At 41.1% G+C, this 22,671-nt stretch overlaps 2 protein-coding genes across 4 annotated transcripts in view; one reads left to right on the top strand and one right to left on the bottom strand.

Annotated features, from left to right (window-relative positions):
- Nucleotides 1–1,757: 1,757 nt before the first annotated feature.
- On the top strand, nucleotides 1,758–8,812 carry LOC109964183 (neuronal acetylcholine receptor subunit alpha-7-like). Of its 3 annotated transcripts, none has more exons than XM_020607293.1 (10): nucleotides 1,758–1,805; nucleotides 3,114–3,253; nucleotides 3,856–3,900; nucleotides 4,489–4,598; nucleotides 4,681–4,760; nucleotides 4,921–5,088; nucleotides 5,449–5,643; nucleotides 6,056–6,142; nucleotides 6,253–6,362; nucleotides 6,576–8,812. In XM_020607293.1, the coding sequence occupies exons 1-10, from the start codon at nucleotides 1,799–1,801 to the stop codon at nucleotides 7,446–7,448; spliced, it is 1,815 nt and encodes a 604-aa protein (XP_020462949.1). In that variant the 5' UTR covers nucleotides 1,758–1,798; the 3' UTR covers nucleotides 7,449–8,812. The 3 variants fall into 3 exon arrangements, with proteins under 3 accessions (XP_020462949.1, XP_020462948.1, XP_020462947.1); XM_020607292.1 differs by lacking the exon at nucleotides 1,758–1,805 and adding an exon at nucleotides 1,878–2,129 and having other exon boundaries at nucleotides 6,597–8,812; XM_020607291.1 differs by lacking the exon at nucleotides 1,758–1,805 and adding an exon at nucleotides 1,878–2,129.
- Nucleotides 8,813–11,254: 2,442 nt separating this feature from the next.
- Nucleotides 11,255–22,671, bottom strand: part of snx27b (sorting nexin 27b) — an 11,617-nt gene continuing 200 nt past the window's right edge. The window contains exons 2-14 of the mRNA XM_020607188.1: nucleotides 22,465–22,663; nucleotides 19,381–19,612; nucleotides 18,830–19,022; nucleotides 18,562–18,626; nucleotides 18,371–18,475; nucleotides 18,169–18,247; nucleotides 16,699–16,862; nucleotides 16,501–16,590; nucleotides 15,805–15,954; nucleotides 15,165–15,293; nucleotides 14,050–14,109; nucleotides 13,585–13,633; nucleotides 11,255–13,449 (exon numbers count right to left, since the gene is read on the bottom strand). Coding sequence (XP_020462844.1) covers nucleotides 13,382–13,449; nucleotides 13,585–13,633; nucleotides 14,050–14,109; nucleotides 15,165–15,293; nucleotides 15,805–15,954; nucleotides 16,501–16,590; nucleotides 16,699–16,862; nucleotides 18,169–18,247; nucleotides 18,371–18,475; nucleotides 18,562–18,626; nucleotides 18,830–19,022; nucleotides 19,381–19,612; nucleotides 22,465–22,663 — 1,583 coding nt within the window. The 3' untranslated portion in view covers nucleotides 11,255–13,381. The remainder of the gene's footprint in view (nucleotides 13,450–13,584; nucleotides 13,634–14,049; nucleotides 14,110–15,164; nucleotides 15,294–15,804; nucleotides 15,955–16,500; nucleotides 16,591–16,698; nucleotides 16,863–18,168; nucleotides 18,248–18,370; nucleotides 18,476–18,561; nucleotides 18,627–18,829; nucleotides 19,023–19,380; nucleotides 19,613–22,464; nucleotides 22,664–22,671) is intronic.

The following is a 22,671-nucleotide window of genomic DNA, read 5'->3' as shown; positions in this document are numbered from 1 at the left end:
CGGTAAAGCCATGTTACAAGACACAATGTGCAGCTAGCCACAGCCATCTGAACATCAGTCCTCCTCCTGCTAACGTTAAACTAGCCCGCTAACTCCTCAGTAGCAGCAATACACCGCACTGGCACTGCACCATTTCCAATTACTACCCGCAGCACAGCCGCTTTATTGTATGCTATCGCAAAACACCCAAACTAGTCCTCACACAAACCATAACAAATGATTTACAGAACCCTGATCGCTTTAATGGGTTACCTTGACTCGAGGCGTTTGGCCTTTATGCGCTCTTGATGGTGTGTAATATTTTAATGCCGCGACAGAAACAATCAAGAACTGATGAACGAAGAAGTGACGCTTGTCGCATGCGACTGACACAAACGGCTACGTGTCGCATGTGAATGACGTTGACATACGGCAAGGTTCGACTATTTTTCAGCTGTAGCCCTTTATGCTGAGTATCTTTACATGGTTTCGTGCCTATCACTATATAGTGGAAATACAGAGTTTATATTTTGTCTTGTATGCTACTGCGATGTCAAGTTTCCCTCAAGTAGGCTACATTTTCCATTTTATTTTAGTAATTTTTATTTGCATAGTGCTTTTTAAAAACAAAGGTTTACAAAAATGTAAAATGGAAGGTCATAGATAAACAAGGTAAAGATTAAAAAACAATTGCAAAAACACATTAAACTAGATAAGAAAACTGGATAAACTGGATCAATGGAGTTTAGGAGGGGGCAATAAGTTATATTACAACCAAAAGACCAAACTATGTATATTAAACTGTATCTCAACATGTCTTTGTATAATAATATTAACTGAATTCTGATACACCCAGCTTGAGTTTTATGTTGCTGAAAAATGTAGTTGTTTATACAGGCTGCAGTACAGAAGGTCTGTCTCTACTTATTGTTAGCAAAACCTTCAGCCTTGTTCATGTTGACTGGTCTCAATGACCAAGTTGTGATCAACTCTGTGTTTATTTAATAAATACATTATATATTTATATAATTTTTTCAATATCATATTTACAATATGGTGCAGTGGTTAGCAGTACAGGGCCTTTCTGTGTGGAGGTGACATGTTCTCCCTGTACCTGTGTTGTTTCCTCTGGGTATTCTGGCTTCCACCCATAGGTGAAACACATGCAGATTAGGTTGACTAGCAACACTGTAGTGTGAATGTGAGTTTGAATGGCTGTTTCCCTCTATGTGTCAGCTCTGTGATAGACTGGTGACCCATTCAGGGTATACCCTGCCTCTCGCCCAGTGTCAGCTGGTATTGGCTCCAGCAAGTGAGGCCCAGTGTCAGCTGGCATTGGCTCCAGCAAGTGAGGTTTTTGCACTTTACAGACATATCCAGTGGGTGTCATCATTTCTCTATGAATGTGCTGATGTCAGATTTGACTAGTTCAACAGCAAAGCAGCTTTCAAAATATGCTTGCAGGTAAAAATTAGAAAGCAGTAGACTCAAATAACTTAAAAATATTTCAACAAACTGATTTAACAATGCCATCTTATAGGTCACTAGTAGAAGAATCTAGAAAAATGTTTCCCTCTTCTTTCTATTTTCTTTCTTCAAGCCTTGAGTTGAAGACATCGGGGCAACAGCTACTATAATCCCATTACTTGGATGGCTGACCATATTTATAGAGTTCCCCAAAGACGTAAAGCCCCTCTTGAGATCCTTCAACCCAGAAAATCAATGAACAAGTCCAAGGTAAAATGAAAGGAGATAACTGACATGTGATGACAGATAATGACATATCTGAAAGTCCTCAGGAGGTAATGAGCAGAAAAACATGAAGGGTGAGTCTGAGCTGTAGCCCAGCTCTCAGAATCTGACTCTAACACAGAGCATCTCCCTCTTCAGAGGAGAATTCATTTCACTGCATTTCTCACTCACTCTCTCTCCCACTCTCTGGCTTCTCTTTTCTCTGATCTGCCACTGTCTGAATTACACTCGCATCACTTCTTTTCCACAAGGTCTCTTCAAACCTTGATCTCTTGCTCACTCTCTTTTTCTGAATCTCCCTCATCTTCACTTTCTATTTCTCCCTGTCAATAAAGAGGAATGCAGTATGTGGCAGGCTGTGGATCTGTGGCTGTTGATAATCACAACTCTGCTTCGGGGTGAGTGACTTTCATTGACTCAAACAAGTGTGTTTTGTACATGTACTGAAAATACTGCATGTGCTCATTAATGTTTGTGCCACTGAACAGTTTGTGCCTGATAACTGTGCAGTTAATGTACTGTTGTGTTGCTGTACAGCCAGACAGAAAAAATAGGTTTTGTTTTTTTGAGTCAGCAAGAGTATGAAATTTAATCATCTGTGCTGCAGATTACATACATGACTGAGATGCTCATTTTTGTTATAGATAAGACAATACTGTAATTTATAGATAGATATGCTGAAAGAGCTGAGTGATTAGGGGGCTTCCTGCGGGAGCTCTATCTCTCTGAATCCAGCGCTGTGAGACTTTCTTGTAATCAGACTTTCAGTAAACTTTCTGTTGATTTTAAACAGTCCTCTCCTGTCGTCACTTCTCGTGCTCCAACTAAAGAATTGGGTTGATTTCTGACAAAGAGGTTAGAATCTAACACTTTCTTCTTAATTATTTCTTTGACCTCCTCGTATGCCTCCATGAGGATTTGTGCCTCCAAATTCTGGGGTGTTTCTGTGGTTAATACTGTCACTATTTCCTGCATGACATGAAACTGGCATTTCAACAGTGATGGATGGGCGGTGTCTGTCTGCTGACAATCAATCAGGGGGTGTACTGTAATTGATTAGGAGGAGCAGCTTTTTTCTTTCTGCCTTCTCCTCTCTTTCTCTCACACATTTTCAGTCTATTTTCTTATGTCGTCTATCATCCACTAAACTATATGTTTGTGATTACATATATATTATATATTCACCTGGTCTACAAAATGTTTTTGCAAGATCTATATCACACTGTTTTTATGCTAGTGCTCAGTCTGCAGTGTTTTCTCATAGTCTTCCTTTTCTCTTGCTCTTCTCTTGTGATTCACCTTTCTCACATTTTTCTCCCCTCCATTAACCTCTCTCCCCCTCCTCCCCCCCCTCCTCCTCTCTCCACCCTCCCCTTATTCAGTATCAATGCAGGGTCCTCATCAGCGCTTTCTGCTCAGGGAGCTGCTGAGGGACTACAACCCCATGGAGAGACCAGTGGCCAATGACTCCCAGACTCTCACTGTTCAGTTCTCCCTTACTCTGATGCAGGTCATGGATGTGGTACGCATGGCATATAAACGCAATGTTAAACTCACACAATACATACAAACAAGAAACATACTCCTAAAGAATTTTATAGAATTAGTTCACATTTTTTGTCTGCTGTAACACAACACACCCATGCTTTTGTGTACATTTAAAGCATTATTCATCGTTTCTCTGCTTCTTACTGGCTGAAGATCTCCTTTATTCAGTGTAAAACTGCATTCTAAAGTTCATTTGAAGCTAATAAGAGTCTTCATCAGTGTGAATTATTCAAATCAGATGAGTTTCTCCCAAACTATAAAATAATTTTAGCACCTTTCCATGGACAGTGAGAGTTACAGTACAGAAGAGTGAATTTCAGATTTTAAAAACTGTAACTTTGGAAAATACCAGTCTACATTTTTAGTCTGCTGAAACTTAGAAATGCATTTTACATGGAATAGGACTGTGGATCTGTCCCCGTCACTTGCACTGAAATTGCATTAGAAAGAGATCTTTTTACAACCAGTATCGACAGGAGGATCAAGTGCAACAAACCCTCTTTACTGTGCTGTTTCAAGACAAACCTTAAAAGTAATTAAATCAACCATTCCCTTACTGGTTTTGTGTTATACAAGGATGAAAAGAACCAGATCCTCACAACAAATGTCTGGCTGCAGATGGTGAGTATAATAAAGTGATACTGATATGTGTTGTGAATTTGTTTTTTGGTGGGGGGAGGGTTGCATGCTTCCTCATCCCTTGCAGGCACAGATGTACATTATCATCCCAGATGCTTTTTGGGCTTCAGTGTCATGACACTTCAGCAGGTTGATGCAGTATCTGAGGACTTCAGTGCTGATTCCTTCTTTCTTCTGCTCCAGCATAGCCTTATTATGAAAACTGTGATACCTAGAGAACTGAAGCTAATTGACCATCTACTTATCTCAAGTCAAGTCAGCTCTATTTATATAACCCAAAATCACAAATCACAATTTTTCTGTAAAAGGTTTCACAATCTGTGCAGTGCACAACAACGTATATCCTTTTGCATCAGAAAAATCTGCCAGAAGAGACTTCAGTAAGAGCAACAGGAAGGATCCCTTCTCCAGAACAGACACGCAACAGTTGTGTGTAAAGAATAAAGTAAAATCGCAATAATACAATTACAATATGGAAAACCAGATTGACAGTTCTGTGTCATCTATGTATCTATGTCGTCTCCGTGTATGTCTGAGTGTTTAATTCAAGTGTTTGTGCTTGTGTCTCAGCACTGGTATGACCACTACCTCCAGTGGAACCAATCTGAGTATCCTGGAGTTAAGAACCTCCGTTTCACTTCCATCCAGGTCTGGACGCCTGACATTTTGCTTTACAACAGGTATGTGACATAAAATCACATACTTACACAAGGCTTCTTTTGAGCTCTAATCCATCTTTATCACTGTGTTGCTCTCCTTCAGTGCTCATGATAAGTTTGACGCCACCTTTAAGACCAATGTGCTAGTTAACTCCAGCGGCTTCTGTGAGTATCAGCCCCCAGGTGAGTTTTTAAACATCAGCTATGCTGCAGTAATATGTTCTTTTCACTTTTAGATACTTTATATTTTTTGAACTGTTTTATCAAATTTTATCCTCCATTACATCTTGGGATGTTTTGATTGACTTTCATACTTACAAATTTCTTTCTTCTTCTTGTGAAGGAATATTTATCAGCACATGTAACGTGGATGTGCGATGGTTTCCATTTGACATCCAGCGCTGTGAACTGAAGTTCGGTTCTTGGACATTTGACGGCTTGCTGCTGGACATCCAGATGCAGGAGGCCGATGTGTCAAGATACATGCCCAATGGAGAGTGGGACCTACTGGGTAAAACAGGCTGCTGAGGTGCTCCATGACAAACTGTGTTGCTTAGTAACAATACAGTACTGTATTGTAATATATTTAAATGTAAAATTAGATTTTAGAATTTGATTTTTTTTTAAATGAAATGTACTTTTAGGCTCTTACAGTATAGAAAAACAACCAAATTTCTGTAAAAACAGGCCCTCATTTCTTATTTTCTCACTTCACAACACTAGACATCTCACTTCATTCTTAATCAGTGCACACTTTACAAATTATACTGAGTTCCTGAGATTTTTGATGTGTTGTTTTCTTGCTTTCTTAGCCCATAGCAGAGTTTTCTGTGTTATAATATCTTTTTTTTTCTGCTGGCTCTTCTCTCAGAAGTCCCTGGGGATCGTCATGAGGTTTTCTATGACTGCTGTGCAGAGCCTTACCCAGACGTTACCTTTGTGGTGACATTACGGAGGAGGACCTTGTTTTACACTCTCAACCTTCTCATCCCCTCTGCACTGCTCTCCTCTATGACCTTGCTGGTCTTCCTGCTCCCTGCCAACTCTGGGGAGAAGATCAGCCTTGGTGAGGAATGATAAAAACTGTGAGGAGAAGAACAGGAGAGAGGGTTGGTGTGACACTAAGTATGAAAAAATGGAAAACAATCCATCCATTTTCTATCAGTTAAAGTAAATTTCTAGCCCATGTATTCATTTTACTCTTGCCTTTTTTTCTCTTATAATCTCTTTAAGTTGCCATACTTCAAAACGTTAGCATTTGCATGGTGTCTAGGGGGCTAATCAGAGTAGCTGAGACAGAGAAAAGACAAGGTCAAAAAAGAAGGAACATGAGAGAGTAAGAGAGAGAAGCCAAGCGCAGCATACCAAATATACTGTTCCACTGGGTATACACATGTTCTGTCTACTCTTCTCTTAAGGCTTCTCTTTTGTTTTTGTTTGAAACCCCCAACTCCCTGGCATCTCATGTCTGCCTCCAGGCATCACCGTTCTGCTTTCTCTGACTGTCTTCATGCTGATGGTTGCAGAGATTATGCCTGCCACTTCAGATTCAGTACCACTGATAGGTCTGTCTCTCTTATCCAGTGCATATGTTTGCATCTATTTGTGGGCACTAAAATAGTTCAGAGCATGCAGACTGTCGGCATCCTCATGAGTGAAACGAGTTCTGTCGCAGGTCAGTACTTTGCCAGCACCATGGTGATTGTCGGGATGTCAGTAGTAGCGACAGTCATTGTCCTCCAGTTCCATCACCACAACCCCAATGGTGGACACATGCCACGTTTGGTGAGTTTATAATAATGATATAATAAACTTTTTTATGGAGCAATTTTCTGAACAATACTAAAAATAACATCCCGAAGAGCTTTAAGTGAAAGTGGGGGCTGAATTAATTAAAATCAGAGTAAGCTGTACAAAACTGTGATTTGAGAAGTGATTTAACGTAGACTCAGCTTAGATCTTCTCAGGGAGATTGTTTAGTGTGTCCTTGTTTGTCAGGTGCACTTGGTTCTGCTACAGTGGGTTCCTTGGTTTTTGCGGATGAAGCGTCCAGGTGAGGGAGCAGACCCAGCTTTTTCCAACATCCAGGCAGACTCTCAGAGCAAGGCCCTCTCTTCGCCAACCAATACCATTACCACCTCCACCATCCCCACCCCAGTACCCTCCCTCTTCCCTCAGAGCTTTCATTCCCTGCAGGCCAGCCTCGCCCAGCTCAGCCACCCTCTGTCACACCCACCGCCTCACAGGTCCAACTCCCAGGTTGTTATCCTCCCTAATCCCAGCCACAGAGATCTCAGCCCCAGTCAACACCCTCAGTCTAATGGTCATCTGCCTTACATGGGCTTCCAGACCACAACAGAACTGGAGCCAGTTCAGAGGAGCAGAATCACCAGTCATGGCAGGTTTAACATTGGACCAGGTGCAGGAGGGGGAGAGGGAGCAGCACCAGGAGGTGGAGGACCAGCTGGAGATATACCAGTCCATCAAAAACTCTCATCTTCTGTGCTTGGGAGCCCCCTACAAGAACCTCTACTGTCCCTGGATCCTGACCTATCAACCACATCCACATGCGGCTTAGAGGCAGTGGCTGAAGCCTGGAGATCAGCTGCCATGCACACCCACAGCGGTGTGATTCGATGTGCGGCGGTAGACAACCAGCTGCAGGCTCTGCTGGTGGAGGTGCAGTTCTTAGTCGATCATGTTCGGGAACAGGATCGGCAGCTGAGTTTGGCAGAGCAGTGGCAGTTTGCTGCAGCTGTCATCGACCGCCTCTGCTTGGTGGGATTCAGTGTTTTCAACATCATCTGTACCATCGCTATTCTCCTGGCTGCACCTAACTTTGGAGAAGCACTGTCAAAGGATTTCCTCTGAGAAGCCAAAGACAGAGATCTGAGAGAGAGAAGGGGACGTTAAAGGATAATACAGATAAGGATTTATTGGAAGCACAATTGCTGTTAATGACACTGGGACACAGAATGCCAAATATTTCCTGTTTAATAAGATGAGCTGGACCATGGCACATGTTGAGTAGATTCATAGTAGAAACATGAGGCTTAATGTTTTTCTTTTTAAATAAAGTATACCTGGTCACGCTCACCTTTACATTCTTTTTGCACAGCTTTTTATGGCATTTTCATCAAAATATGGATGATTGTTTGTGAGAAAACTGACAACATCATTAGTTAGTTTTTAAGTTTAAAGATTATATAAGACATGAATTGCTTTGCCAGTAGAATCATAAAGGAGAATCATCCTCGTATCATCATCCTAAATTTGAAAAGTGATTGTACTGCCAGAGATACAACACAGAATTGCTCATTAAAAAAAATTGGCACCAATGTGCTGCATGTAAAATGACAGACCTGTCACGCTCAAGCAGGATTCCTTTATCACTTTATAATTTCTCATTCAAGCTAAGTTTACTGTTCACTGATCTTCAATTGCTTGTCAGTAGAGATTCTAAAGGGGCTTTGTGATGACCGTGCACACCATTTCCTCTGCGCTCTCTTCTGCACTCACACTTATATAAATCATTCTGCTGTACAAATTTTGTGTGACCACTGAGTTTTTTTTAAGTAGAATGTAGGCGTTTCAATTTAATTTCAGTTTCATTCGAGGTGTTGTCAAGACTTTTAAATAATAGGATATCCAGGAATGTTTTTCGTAACAAAAATCCCTAGAAATAATAAAGGGAAGATGACACTGGTGATTCATTTTCTGCACCTTTAAACAATATGTTAGCTTCATATTATACTGTAGTGCTTACTATGAAGCAGAAAATGAATATCCCCGCTGAGACAGGGATCCTTTCCATTTGTTGTGATTTACCTTCTGTAAAACTACACTGTGCAATCATGTGATATCTGAAATGACAAGGCTGGATATTTCTGGTTGCGGAACACACTAGTGATTATCCACACAGCTAAAAGAAGTATTTCAAAACCTTTAATTCATAATGTAAAAGACTGCTGAGAAATAACAGGTTGTGTCATTTTTCCAAGAATCCTAACAGATTTATGATATCTTCTGAACACACACACACACACACACACACACACACACACCTTCAGTCATCCATCCACACACTCACACTGGCGTATGCAGAACAATATCATCTATATGACTCTGGCTTTGAATGTAAATCATGACATACATTTTGCCAAAGTGTCGAACACTCAAACCCCAGTCAGCTGTGACAGACTGAGCTGTAAACGCTGAGAAATAAACTCCTCTTTTTCCCGCTCTAGACATGCGTCAGATTCTTTTAATTCTCTAGCTTGTCTTTCCCTGATCGATGTTTCAAAAAGGATGCAGAAATTGAAGGCAAGAGGAGTTAAGGGGAGGAAAATGAGCCAGAAGCACAGCACTGAAGCACAGCAATAAAGAGGGTGAAAGAGAGATGAAAGGGAAGTCTTGACAGGATGCAGAATGAAAGAGAGTACATAATTTGCAAGGTGGTTGCGTGGTGAAGAGAAAGAGGAGGGAGGAAAATGTGCTAAGAAAGCAAATAAGGACCAATAAAGTTTTTAAATTATTGCTCATTAATGAGAGAGGGACAGGAGGAAAGAGAGATGAGAGAGGGGGAGGAAGAGGGGAGAGAATAAGCCTCCTCCTCCTCTGGGCTGTGGCTACTGCACAACTATACTTAGACTAGCATTTAGGGGTGACTGGTCATATATTCTGAGTTGGCAGAGGATGTCTTTATCAGAATTTATGTGAAGGATCTTGGCAAACATTTTCATGTAACATGATTGACTATGAAATCATAAAAAAAAAACTCTCTGATGATTGAATTTGGCTAATTGGTGTTTTGCTATTCAAACTCTCATCCCAGGCTATTTCTATGGAAACTTTTTCATTCTGAGCATGCACCGGCAGGGTGGTTCACTAGTGGAGCAATTCACAGTGCATTTCAATGGTCTGAGCTGCTTTTTCCCTTATGGCTGACGGAGCTGCTGAGAGATGCAATACAGCACAGGTAATAAAGCTGAGACACTCTCCCCCTCCAGTGACTCAGCCATCCACCTGCTCTGTGTCGACAGCTCACACAGAGCTGCTCGTTCAGAGGAGAAGCAAACCGAGGAGCAGGAGAGTGGGCTGCGGGAAATGTGTCTTTGGTATCCAGGGGCTGCTGCCATGTGAAGCAGCAGTTGTCACACAAATGTACGCGCACATCCACAGACACACAAAGCAGTGTGAACACAAACCCACTCACACATCAAGTGGTAAAGTACGGAACGTGCTGCAGACCTAATGCAGCAACCACGCACACACCTGAAGCTCTCTGCTTCTCTCCAGTTCTCACATTTACACTGCTGACTGTATATGTCATCAATTCTAGAATATAGAAGGCAAGGCAATTGAAACAATGTGCTATATTTTAATAAGGTTAAACCAATTAAAAATGTGAGAGGACTACTGAAAAGCATAAAGGCTCTGATTTTAAAATAACACAATATATATATTGTTTACCCACTTTACAGTCTGTCAGCTTTTCAGTTTAATAGTGAGAAGGAATGGAAACAGGCTTCTAGCCCACATACATTTTCCACAGTCCTCCTGACTGCATGTCTTACATGGCTAAAATTTGAGATATCAAAATCTCAGTTGTAGCTTGTTTGTTTAAAAAACGTTTTTTAAAGTAATTATGATTCAAGCTACAAAACAGCCTCTCCCCTCTCTTCCTGTAACAAAGGTATGATGTGAAACTGATTCACACTGAAGTCTGATCATTCATAAGACATCTCTGAGGCCAGGTCTTTGGCCAAGAGATGTTTGCTGTTCCAAAACTACATCCCACACCACCAGCAGTCAATAGCTTTTAATTATTTTGTGCAGACACTCTATATAGGCTGCTATGGAATGACCATTTCACCGTCTGCTGGGTAATTGTCTCCCAGGTCTCATTAAAAGAGGCTGGAGTCAGAAAGAGGACAGGAAGGCGATGAGAAGAGAGAAAAGCTGAAAACAGACACTGATCTACTGATCCACCAATGTCCCCGGCCAGGGGCTAGATGCATAAAACTCTGTGTAGATCCATTGCTAAAAGTGTGTATGTTGGAAGACAGAAGTGAGCGCATGCATTGTTTCCATAACAAAAGCAATGTGCACACTCACTGCTCTCTTGTTGTGTACACACAGTTCCGTTTTATTAATCTCACGAAATCTTCATGGAATTGGGCGCGAGTGCATGAGCTTTTTTCCATTCTCACTTTTAGCCATAAATAGATATTAACACGCCCTTAACCAATCATTTGCATAGAAAAACACTGTCTGAACCACACCTGATCACTGAAAGCAAGGCTCAAGAAGAATCCCAATTTCAGTGATTGTAATTGAGACTGATTGGAGAAGTGGACAAAGGAACATATGATTTGTTTGGTGGCCTCAATTCAGGGATCAAGAACAAAAGAAAAGCTGCTGGAGGGCTACCAGTACTCTCAGTTCATAGCAGAGGGTCATGGCTGAGGTATTTAAAAAAAGCAGCGGTGGGATTGTAATGGAGCGCATCCAAAGTTATCTGAAGAAAGCACCGTGTGTCTCATTTTACACAAAATAAACAAATTAATTATGATTTATTATCTCAGGCTGGCCACCACGTCTAGATCTCCCCTTGCTTCCAACACACACACACACACACACACACACACACAGAGACAAAATATAATAAATCGGCATCAATAAATTTGTTTATTTAAAAGAATATGTTACAATTTATTACAGTAAGTGACATAACCAAACATTGTCATAAATTTTACATTTCAACATGTCAAAAGACCCTGCAGGTTGTCAACCTCCATTCTCCATGCTTAGCCTAAAGCTATGGTGAAAAACCTAATGAGTTTATGAATTTAACATTTTATCTTACTGAAATAAATAATGTCAGTGACTTCTTTAGTTAAGAGTGAGAGAGCTGGGAGCCACAGAGCAAACACGTGGGCAGACCAGGCAATGTCAATCAATCGACTACGTGACACACAGTTCAGTAAACAGACAACAATTCTGGAAAATGCATTTGGCCTTTAGGATTGCACATTCAATCTCTCAATTCGAGCCTTTACAGATTCAATTAAACCTCCTTTACACACCCACCATGGTCTGTTGAAGCTCATTCATCAACCAGATTGGCATTTGAGAAAAGCACCATCATTATAACAAGCACTCTTAACAAGAGTCATGGTTGTCAATCAATGACTCTTCACCTGGAGGTATAGGAAATACTGTTAATGCTCTTATTACCAGCTAAACAGGAGTAGGGGCTGGGCCATAACTGAATATGATCAATTAATGATATTCAGTAGCTTCATAACATGATCATATGAACTGATGTTATTGCTTTACAAATTGCTGTTGTTGAATTTCATTAAAGATTCATCAATTATTTGTCAGTTTAAATGCATCAGCAGATAACTGTTATAATTTAATACATTGTTATTATAACATTCTAAAAGGTAGAACATTAACCGGGCTTATTTATAGGGCCACCAAGTCTAATACATGATGCTGCAGTTGTGTGATCATGTACTACAAGGCCTTCAGTGATGTGTGTCTTCATATACACCATGCTGATTGTAGGGTGCAAGCAGCCCTTTTTGCTAAGAAATCCTCTTCCCATTTAACCTGAATCTCGAGTGGATGAGTGGTTTAACAGTACAGCAAAGTACAAGCTACGGAGTTAAATATTGCTGCATGGAAATGCAGGGCTATTATAAATCATGTGGGGGCTCTCAGAAACAAAGTAATTGCAGCTAGTCAGAATGCAGGTATGAAGAGAAGGACCCCTGCTGTTTCGTCTGGGTACTGCGCTGCCACTTGACCGATCAGTGCTCCACATCACTGCTGCTCTACAACGGCCTTATTTGCTTGAAGAGCTCACAAAATACTATAAAGTCATACCACACACACCATTTGATGATGCAGTACATAATGATACCGTACCCCATCAATCAAAAAAAATGAATGTAAAGTAATAAGTCTAGGTTTATTCCAGTATCAGCCTTCGATCTGCTTCTTAGGTGACAACTCCCATATTTGGAGGTTGGTAATACTGTTGGATAAAGTGCAACACGAGTCTAAAGTTCAACATGTCCCTGCTCACGTGTCAAACCATCACAGCTGTCTGCTCTGAGAACCCAGATCTCTGACAGTCCACCAAAATATCTCTCTCTCCCTTCTGTCATTTGCCATGTCACAATTTTACAGTTTTCTTAAAAATGCAGATTTAGCGGCAAACATATGAGAATTTTTGCATGTGAGGTGATTCAGCTGTGACTTATATTGTGAGGGCCTGACTCCGGTTGGCCCCTCACCTTCTGGGATACCCTGCACACATAGTAAACATGCACAAACACTTGTAAATTGAGAAGCTTGGGTCTTCTTGTGGTCAACCCAGTACTGCTGATCAGTGTTAATAACTTTCATTTTCCCTTGTTAGTCCACAATGACTTCCTTTATCACTTCAGCTTTTTTTTCCCCATGTAGGACTATTTCAGAGGTGGATCAGAACCTCCTCATTTGCACGTCAAATTCCACTTTAAGTCCCTGCCAGTAAGAACGCAGCTAGCATGAATCCATGACTTCATGTGTTTTGGACAGAACTCTGCTGACTGCACGTTTATGATGTGCTGGATTCATGTGTCTGTAGCGTTTTATGTTTCTGTGTATGTGAGTTCTTCATTTGCAGATACTTGCTTTGCATGTATCGGGGGTATCGTCTCAGGTTGTACTTAATAGCTGAATAGTGCTGAGTGTTGGGCTATAGATAGGAGTCAAAACGGAGCTGAGTCGATGAAGACGGTCTGTAGTTAAGAGGTAACAATCTCCCTTCCTAGGTGCCTCCATCCCTTCTGTGCCTCAGGAGCTGGAAAATATTCTGTAACAAAAAAAGCTATCAGGATTGAGACACACGAACGTAAGACACGCAGGACAGAACAGAGAAATTCACCCAGGCTGCTACTGGATCAAAGATTGGACAGAGGCAGGCAAAGCCTTACCTTGCCACACATACCATCTTTACTGCAGTTCTTATTGTCCTTGTCTGTAGCCTCCTCTTCTACCTGTAGACACAGACAGGCAGCAGCTATCAGTAAAGGACACTAGTTAATGTCTTTTAATAAAGTAGGCTGGGTAAGAAAGGCCGTGTTCATAATACAGGCTGTAACGCCTAATTCTAATTGTTTTGTCCGATTCAGTCTCTTTGTGTTGATGGTTCACCTTCATGTTTATTAAGTAACATGTATGCAGCTCCAGTACGAACAGAATGAGATTCTAAACTGTCACATACTGTATGTACAGATTTGGCATTGTCAGAGATCAGATATAAATAAGGTTTAGGACCACAGATGCAAGTGGCCCAAGTCTGATTTTGGGGAAAACCAAATCTGATTTGGTTTGTTCAACGGGGGGGAAAAAAGAATCGGATTTGAGTCACTTCAGCGGTAATGTGAATGCAACTTAAGTAGATGGTCCTTACCTCCTTCCTCCACTTTAGTTCACAGAAGACTCTTTCGAAGCACTCATGCATGTAGTTAAACTGTATATTGATCCAATCACAGCAAAGACAGAAAGGAACATGGACTTAGATTAAAAAAAGACAAACAACATTGGTTTAGCATTTTATTTTGATGGAATGTTTTGAGTAATTTGTTATTTGATTTTTGGTGGAAAATTATATGTGAAGATTGATACAACTAAATATACTAATATACTATACTATACAACTAAATATAGCCAAAAGACTGGGAACAAGTGTAAACAGCTAGCCTGCCTCTGTCGAATGGTAACAAAATACACCTCCCAGCCCCTCCAGAGATCACTACTTAACATGTTATACCTCATCTTTTCAAATGTAAAAACAAACAACTGGCCATGCTAGACTATTTCTGGCCTGGGACTGTTGACCTCTCTCCACTCTTCGCTGGTTGCCTGTTAACTGCTAAGAGCCTCTTTGGATTTTGTTCGGATTAAACACAGGAGCTATAGCATGCTAAGAGAGCTTTAGATGTGTTGGAAGCCAGGTGTTTTTTTTTTTTTTAGTCCTTATGCTAAGCTCAGCTAAACAGCTATTCACAGAGGCCATTTACTTTACACCATTCAGTGGTACTGATCCTCTCATCTAACCTTCTGTAGAATGCAAGCAAGCATGTTCCCCAAAATGTCACAGTATTTGTTTAATTATAGCAATAACTCTACTCATCTGGAGCATTTTTATTTTATTTAGCAGGTTCTGAAAGTGTCTGTCTCTACATGTCAGCCCTGTGATAGACTGGTGAGCTGTCCAGGGTGTGCCCCGCCTCCCGCCCAGTGTCAGCTGGGACTGGATTCAGCAGGTGATGTTTTGACTAAAGGTTAGACAGTCAGGAACCTGGTTATCATAGTAATTATTCTATAAAACGACAGGCACTTCAAACAGAGAGCCTAACAGAATCTCAAACTGAAAAAAATCCTTTATGTTACCTTTACTGTAAATAAAACCCATTATTTATAGTTCTAAAATCCCAGAACTTCATGTTTTGCATGTCAGCAGAAACAGTGTATTTCCTGGAAAACCTAAGTAGTAAAATGTGATAAAGAGTGTGTGACACTCACGTATGGAGTAAATATTTTGACCCAGCGCGGTTTCTTCTCTCCCCGTGCATATTCGAAGAAGAAAGCCATGCCTTCTTCATCTGTGTCCCACCTCTGCATCTCCCCCCAGTCGAATGCAATCACCTGGTTCTGAAACAAAATTGAGGCTTCATTGCTCTCACTGTTTTATACACAGGCTGAACCCAAATGTCCACCGACTTGAGGACAACTTGAGATGCATCACATCTGCAATTGTGTGTTATGAGATGGGACTTGTATTTCCATGGAGATGTTTTTCTGAATGGTTCTTAACAGGGCTGACATTGTAGCCATAACACATACTGAATATCTCATCTTACAATATTATAACAATATTGAACTCACTGAGGATCTTCACACCATGGATTATTATTTTAATGTTTTACAATGTGGCATCTATATCGCGTATGAGTAATTTCTTCAAGGTCTGGTGAGGTCCACCCCAAATGGACTCCCTTGAAGTCCACAAAAAGTTCATTTTTGTGGACAGCTTCCAGCACTCACTGAGTCCCTAGCACCACGTCCATGAGTCTGTGCGTGCGGTAAAGTCTGGACATTTGGATTCAGCCATACAGACTATGTCAATAAAAGGTAAAGCATGATAAGAAAGAGTTGCCCTTGCCTCAAGTGTCCCTTCCTCTGTGCAGGCATGCAGCTTGAAATGGTGAATGCTGATGGCTGTGATGACGTGGCCTTTGCGTCGGGAGTCACAGGAACAGTGAGGGAATATGATCTCATTGTAGCCCTCGCATCCCCTCAGCAAACTCAGATACTGAGAGGAAAAGCCCAGAAGAGACAAGATGTAAGATAGCATTTATTTACTATTTCTTACAACATGTAGTCATGTAGATATGTAGATGCACCTCCCAGTGTTTGACTGTAACTAATCTGTAAATCCATAAAGCAGAGTACAGTCAAACATTATTCTCTGCAGCCCAACTGACTTAAAAATATGGTGCAAGTATTCACCTTCTGGGCTGCAGGTTAAATCTCTCCAAAGTGAGGATGAGGCATTTATGTTGGCAGACAGAAGAGAACTCACTCACTTTCTATGTTCATGTTTTTCTAGCAAGAGGTGTGTGTGTGTGTGTGTCTGTGACACCCCAGTCAAACCTACATTCTACCTGCTAAACTAACTCCACCTCCAGAAGACTTTGCTCTAACACAAACAGCGAAGGGGCACGAGGCAGGTGGACGAGGGCAGATTACATAAGAAACTACAGTGATTAAATCTTCCTATCTCTGTATATGTGAGTTACTAGGGTATCGCACTATAATAGCTGTGTTGTTTGTGTGTTTGTGTGTGTGAGAGACTGACCATGGACATCTTCTTCTGTTCTGCCAGCTTCTGCAGCTGGTAAGACTTCTGCTCTGCTTTAATGAAGCCTTTCTTCACATCATCCACAGCCTGCAATGATAAAGTCAGACAGGGGAATTTGCTACAAAAACAAAACAAAAACACAAACAACAAATACACAAACAAAATAACAAAAGTAAGACAGATGCTTGTGCAGACCTGGTGGAAGAAGTAGTTGACAGCAAGCTGGTTATCATTGAGCAGAATCTCTTCTTCTGTGGTGAAGAGCCACTTGCGCAGGGTGAGGCAGGTTCCTGGGATGGCTGAGGTATAGTTCTGTACATACAGTTTGTGGGGAAACTCGTTGGGGGCAAGTTTACGTACTGAAGAAGAGAGGGTGAGAAAAAGATGAGGAGGGCTTTATGTAGTAAGGGATGTGACATCAACAGCAAAACACTGTCATTTTGGTCCAGTCTTTGCACCCATCTCTACACAGTTTTGCAAGAATATTATATGCTATGGATTACTTTTATTTTGTGTGTTTAGGGCAGGAAATCTGTTATCTGCATGTTCAAACAGGAAAAACAACAGAGCATCTACCATCATATTTGTGAAACTGCCTAAACTTGTTTGGTATTTCAATATATATTTAATTAAAACTTGTCAGATATTTAGATTTATGACCAAATATCTATAAAACTATTGCCATCCCTATCATTATCAGCCGTCCTTTGTTTAGTGGTAATTACAAATTGCTAGCATGCTATAGTAACATGTTAAATGGTGTGGTGTCAGCATTTAGCTTAAGGCCCTGCTGTGCCTAAGTACAGACACCGAGTCATTAGCACAGTTGTAGACTTTTAGACTTGCTAAATTATTCTTTGATATTAACACTTGCTTAATTAAAATTTTAGGGACTGACAAAACAACAAAAACAGAAGACAGAGCTTCAGTTTACATATGTTAAAAAAAACAAAACATCTTCAAGTCAACAGAAATGAAAAGTTAAGCAGCAGGAAAAGGCTTGAGAAAGAGTGGGGCGGCTCATCACTGAATTCCATCTACTGCATTCTGCAAATAATATGGACTTTGGAAAGTGGAAGGAATGCAAATAGTTATGATAAACTAATCAGCGATTGATAGAAAACATGAACAGCTTTCTCCATATCACTTAGAGGGATAAAGTTCATTTTCTGAGCCGCTCTACAAGTTTGGCCTCTTGTGACCTGTATGCAAAACACATGAAAATTCACTTGCTTTCATTGCTGCTTCTGTTTTTGCAGTAACAGACCAAGCACACAGTTCATAGAGAATAAATTCAGTGGTGCTGCATCATAGTTGATAGTTTATTCATTTTTATGTCAGTGAACCGTGCTGACCGGTATGAAAGGTGCTATGACTGAATGGTTGATTTTTTAAAAATCTTCCATATCCTTGTACTACACTAGCCTTGAGAAAGCGAGGACCCAGACATATAAGAATGTTTGTCTTTAAAGGCACTGAGATATTTATTTTATATTATTTTACAGAGGATAGCTATGGAGAAATCGTAACACTGATGCAAATACCTTCTTATTAGTTGACTTTGGCTACAGCTAAAGTGAAAAGTAGCGCTGTGCTTCAACAAAGACAGAAAACATTTTCAGAAGCAGACACAAAATCACACTTCAGTTAAATGTTCTTACTCACTGAAGGTGTGGTTGATGACCTCAAACAGAGCAAAGTAGCTGGCCGTTACACTGTCCATCCCTAGTTTCAGCACCACAGCCTGAAAGAGACAGAAAGACAGGGGGAGAAAAGAAAAACAGGGTAAACCAACATACTAGATGACTGTTATAAAGTTTTGGTTATAACAGTTAATTACAGAGAACAGGCCTGAGTATGCGGTTACCTGGTAGACCTGGTCTGTAGTAGAGTTTTTGCGAACTCTGACAACGAGGGTGGTTTTGTCGGGCATGGCTATTCTCAACTCCACATCTGACACGCCATTATAGTTCTAGTTCAAGAGAAGGAAAGACCAACTGTACAGTGAGTCACCGGCAGAGGACCACACAAACAGACTCATTAGTTTTAATATTTTACCTCATCTGATTCAGACAGGAACTCCTGCATGATGTCACTTTCTCCAATTACCCGTATAGAGCACACTGCAGATAAAAGATGTAACATTATGTTAAGTATATGGAATAACAATGGCTATATAATGACATAAGCTGTGTAGTTATGTACTTCGGAGTGGACAATATTTTCCCCAGACCTTTCCACATTTCTTGCCCTTTAACTTAACTTTATAAATGCCAGAAATGGTAGAAATTAGTGGATTCTTGACTTTGTGAAACCTCTCCCTCACCTTTTTCTAAGTATTCTTCCAGGCCTCGGCGCCGTGCGTCCAGCTGCTGCTCTGACAGAGAAAAAGGCCATTTTCCAGGCAGCTTGGGAAACGTAAAGTTGGCAAACTCACGCTTAAGGTTTTGGTGTAGGATCACAAACTCCCGGTAACGTTTGGAGCACAGCTGCCTGCCTGCCATGTACACATTATATACCTGGAATAAAAGAGTGAGGGTTCAGGCAAAGAAAGACAACTGTGAAAACAACTATCCTCCTAAAACAATGACACGGAGTTAAAGTCAGTCTTCAAAGACAAATAGTTTACTACCACAAGTACTATTTGAAATATTTAGTTAGAACATGAATCTAACCCCGTAAAGTTGCAGACACTGTAGTCAGACCTGTGTTGTGTCTATGTTTGATTACAACAGCTGTCCTCTGAACTTTCTTATTCTTAAACACTACTCTCTCACACCATTTCCTGTCTCAACACACACTTAATTATCTGTCTGCACTTCCAAATTTACCATCCTCCCCTCATTTATCTATCCACGCATTCACAGATTCACCCACCACAAACTTTTCCTGGTTGAGCTCAGTGTGTTTGTAGCAGGGCACAGAGATGGGGACAGCTTGCTTGTCGGAGTAGTCATAGCAAGACTGGGCTGAACCGTCATCTCCGGGATCCAAGCAGTCGGCCTCCTGGGGCGGGACGGACAGCACGGCCAGCACCAGCTCCCTCTCACCAGCCCGGATCAGGTCCACGACCTGCTTATGGGTCGCTCCCTCTACATTCACTCCATTACTGGAGAATGAAAAGAGACTGTTGTATTGGACTACATTATATTTAGAGGCGTTCCTAATATTCTGACCCACTCATATATGTAGCTGGGGAGGACAAAAAAATATAAAAACACCTCTAAATATAATGTAGTTCAGTAAAACACCACCTTTAAATATGACCTCAATAATAAACTTATAACTGAATTTATACATTTATGACAATTTCACCAAAACCTGAAACACTGAGTTTCATAAATGTTAAGGTGGAAGTGTTTCATTGAAGTGCATACAACTGTACAGGTGTACCTAATAAAGTGGCCATTGAGTGTTTATAGCAATAAATCTAATGTGTCTTTCATAAAATTCAGTTTTTTAAAAGGCTACTACTTAAATTATTTGTGTCTATGGCACCTTTTGAGTCTGTACTTCGTGTTGGACTAAATTACACTGAAAAGTTTAACAGTATAATTAACACAGCTGAACATGAGCAACACTGGGTGTGTGCACTTTGGCAGCCATGGGTTAGAGGCATGACAGCGTTGATGATAGTGCTATAGCAACCTGACCTATAGTTAACCTCGATCAAAACAGCCACAGTGTCTCCTCTAAACTCTGCCAGCATCGCCTCTAGCTGTTTCTGACATGCTTTAAAATTGAATATTCACACTTTAAACCATGCCGGAATGAGATTCAGTAAATTCAACTGCTGTGTGTTTTATGTTCTGTGGTAATATAACAGATTTCTGCAATTTAGTGGTTTAAAGCTCAGTGGACAAAAGCTCTCCAATACCTAATAACAGCAACAAAAACAGAAGGGTGTCAAATGAAGGGAAAGATTGAATAAATGGGTGGTCTCTTCCAGGATGACAGTACCTCCATTCATGGGGCACGGGGAGTCACTGAGTGGTTTGATGAGTATGAAAATGATGTGAATCATTTGCTATGGCCTTCACAGTCACCAGAGCGATGTATCAGACAGCGTCTCCACCACCATCATCAAAACATCGAAACAGGGACTATCTTTTGGACAGATGGTGTTCATCCCTCCAGTAGAGTCCAGAGAGTTGTAGCATCAATGCCAAGGAGCACTGAAGCTGTTCTGGTGGCACATGGTGGAACAACACCTTACTGAGACACTTAATGCAGGTTTTCCTTTCGTTTGTCACCCATCTGTAGCAACACATGAATATGCGGTTTGCCTACACAGCAAAGCTGAAATTAGCATTACAGAGGAAGATTATTATGAAGACAGAAATAAGCAAAGACAAATATAGGTATACATGAAGCACAAATAAAACCATCTTGTAGGAGTAGTGTGAGAAAAGAGCAAATGTCTCCAAGAACACAAAACACAAACTGAGCATTTTAACAGGTTTCTCACAACTTTATGACTATATAATAAACACCTGATGTAGTGGCCTTTGCACTTGCAATATCAGCATTTCTGAGCGTGCCATATAGTTTTTAAAATAAACGGTTTTCTATTTTGGATTCTAAACAATCACACTTGCTTATGCAATCAAACTAAAGGCTAGATCTGCAACAGTAATACACACTGCACACCTTAAAGACAGAAGGCGTATTGTTCTGAATGTTTAACATTATATGTAGCATTTATCATCAAGCACGAGGCTGAAAAAAGGTGTCTAGCACTATAGATTATTCTGCATCAAAGGCTGAGAGACTGGAGTTGTTTGTAAATGTGCAAAGAAGTATCGATCGCATAAAGAATGGCAGCGGCTGTATGCCACTGCAGCTGGTATGCGGGTACTCCACTGTGTGTACACAGTTATTGTGTATATACTGCGCCTTGACAGGAAGGCAGAAGGCATCCATGCACCAAAGTCAAACCGTCAGCTAAATACAACAATGAAAGTGTAATGCTCTAGCCATTTTTGTGCTTTTGTCATCCACTGGATGGAAGAAAATGTAGATGAGACAGTCCCACATAAGGACAGTAAAGCACCATTAGTCCTACACTGCAGCCACATAATTTACAGGCAGTACTGACCAAAATAGCTGATGCAGGGATAAAGAGGCTAGCAGGCTTTCTTTTATATACAATATACAAAAATGCCCAAACATAGTGTACATCTACAGGCTTGGACATAAGCACACAGAAATAATGGGGTCAACAAACTGCCAGGTTACTGAGGGCCATCCATTATCAAAGCTCTGTGCCAAAGCCAGCCAATGACACACTGGATTTCAGAGAGTGAAGCCAATGAGAACCGAAGTGAAGGCATCCCTCCCTTTCTGCATCACCTTACTCCACACACACAGACACACTGAAGCACGGTACTGATGCTGCGTGCTTCACTCCATAGCAACAGAGCCTAACATCAGCAGGCAATCTCCATGCATACTAACGTGCCAATGAGGACAACCATCCTAAATACAGCACACACACATCAGCGTTCACTGATAGTCACACCAAAGCTATTCGGTGATGCTGATGATAGTGATTTGAATCGTTTGAGCCGTAATGACTGATATAAGGACAGCAGCATATACCGGATACACTCCAATGTAGACACATTACACAAGGCATCTGGTTAGGATGATATGGATGTGCACAAGGGGTGACTTGAGAATATTTGGCATGCTGTGGATGAGAGGAATAGGTTTCAGTGTGACGGGAATTCCTAATGATCCCTGGATCTTTTCTCTCGGACACACACAGGCACTCCTTTCATTCGGATGAACGGTGTGATAGTGCATGCACACACACGGGCTTTTTCGTGGCAGACACTGGTCCCACATAGGTCCTGTTTGCCTTCAATTCCATTGACAACCAGTTTGGGTTGAAAGAGTAATTTGTATGTTACCTACTTATTAAATGTTTTGGGTTAAGCTAAGAGAGTAGCCACTTACACCTCAAGAATCCTGTCCCCTTTTGAAATACCGGCTCTGTCGGCGGCACCTCCCGGTAACACAGCACTAACATGCTGCAATGGAGCGTATAGTTCCCCGTTAATGCTCCGCAGCTGCCCTCCTTCACTGACTTGTCCTCGAACATTGAAACCATAGCCCGAATCGGACTTCACTATCCGAACTAGCCGTGGGCCTGAAGTAACGCCA

Source organism: Monopterus albus, unplaced genomic scaffold (assembly GCF_001952655.1).
Source record: "Monopterus albus unplaced genomic scaffold, M_albus_1.0 scaffold84.1, whole genome shotgun sequence".
In the NCBI taxonomy this organism is placed as follows: domain Eukaryota; kingdom Metazoa; phylum Chordata; class Actinopteri; order Synbranchiformes; family Synbranchidae; genus Monopterus; species Monopterus albus.
The sequence above is the reverse complement of the archived record's forward strand: the minus strand, read 5'-3'. Positions and strand labels throughout refer to the sequence as shown.

Excerpts from the sequence above, each read along its gene's own strand:
- LOC109964183 (XM_020607291.1), top strand. The coding sequence starts at position 2,078 with ATGTGGCAGGCTGTGGATCTGTGGCTGTTGATAATCACAACTCTGCTT. Across the intron at positions 4,761-4,920 it reads CTGTGAGTATCAGCCCCCAG|GAATATTTATCAGCACATGT; the intron begins GTGAGTTTTTAA and ends CTTCTTGTGAAG. Across the intron at positions 5,089-5,448 it reads TGGAGAGTGGGACCTACTGG|AAGTCCCTGGGGATCGTCAT; the intron begins GTAAAACAGGCT and ends CTCTTCTCTCAG.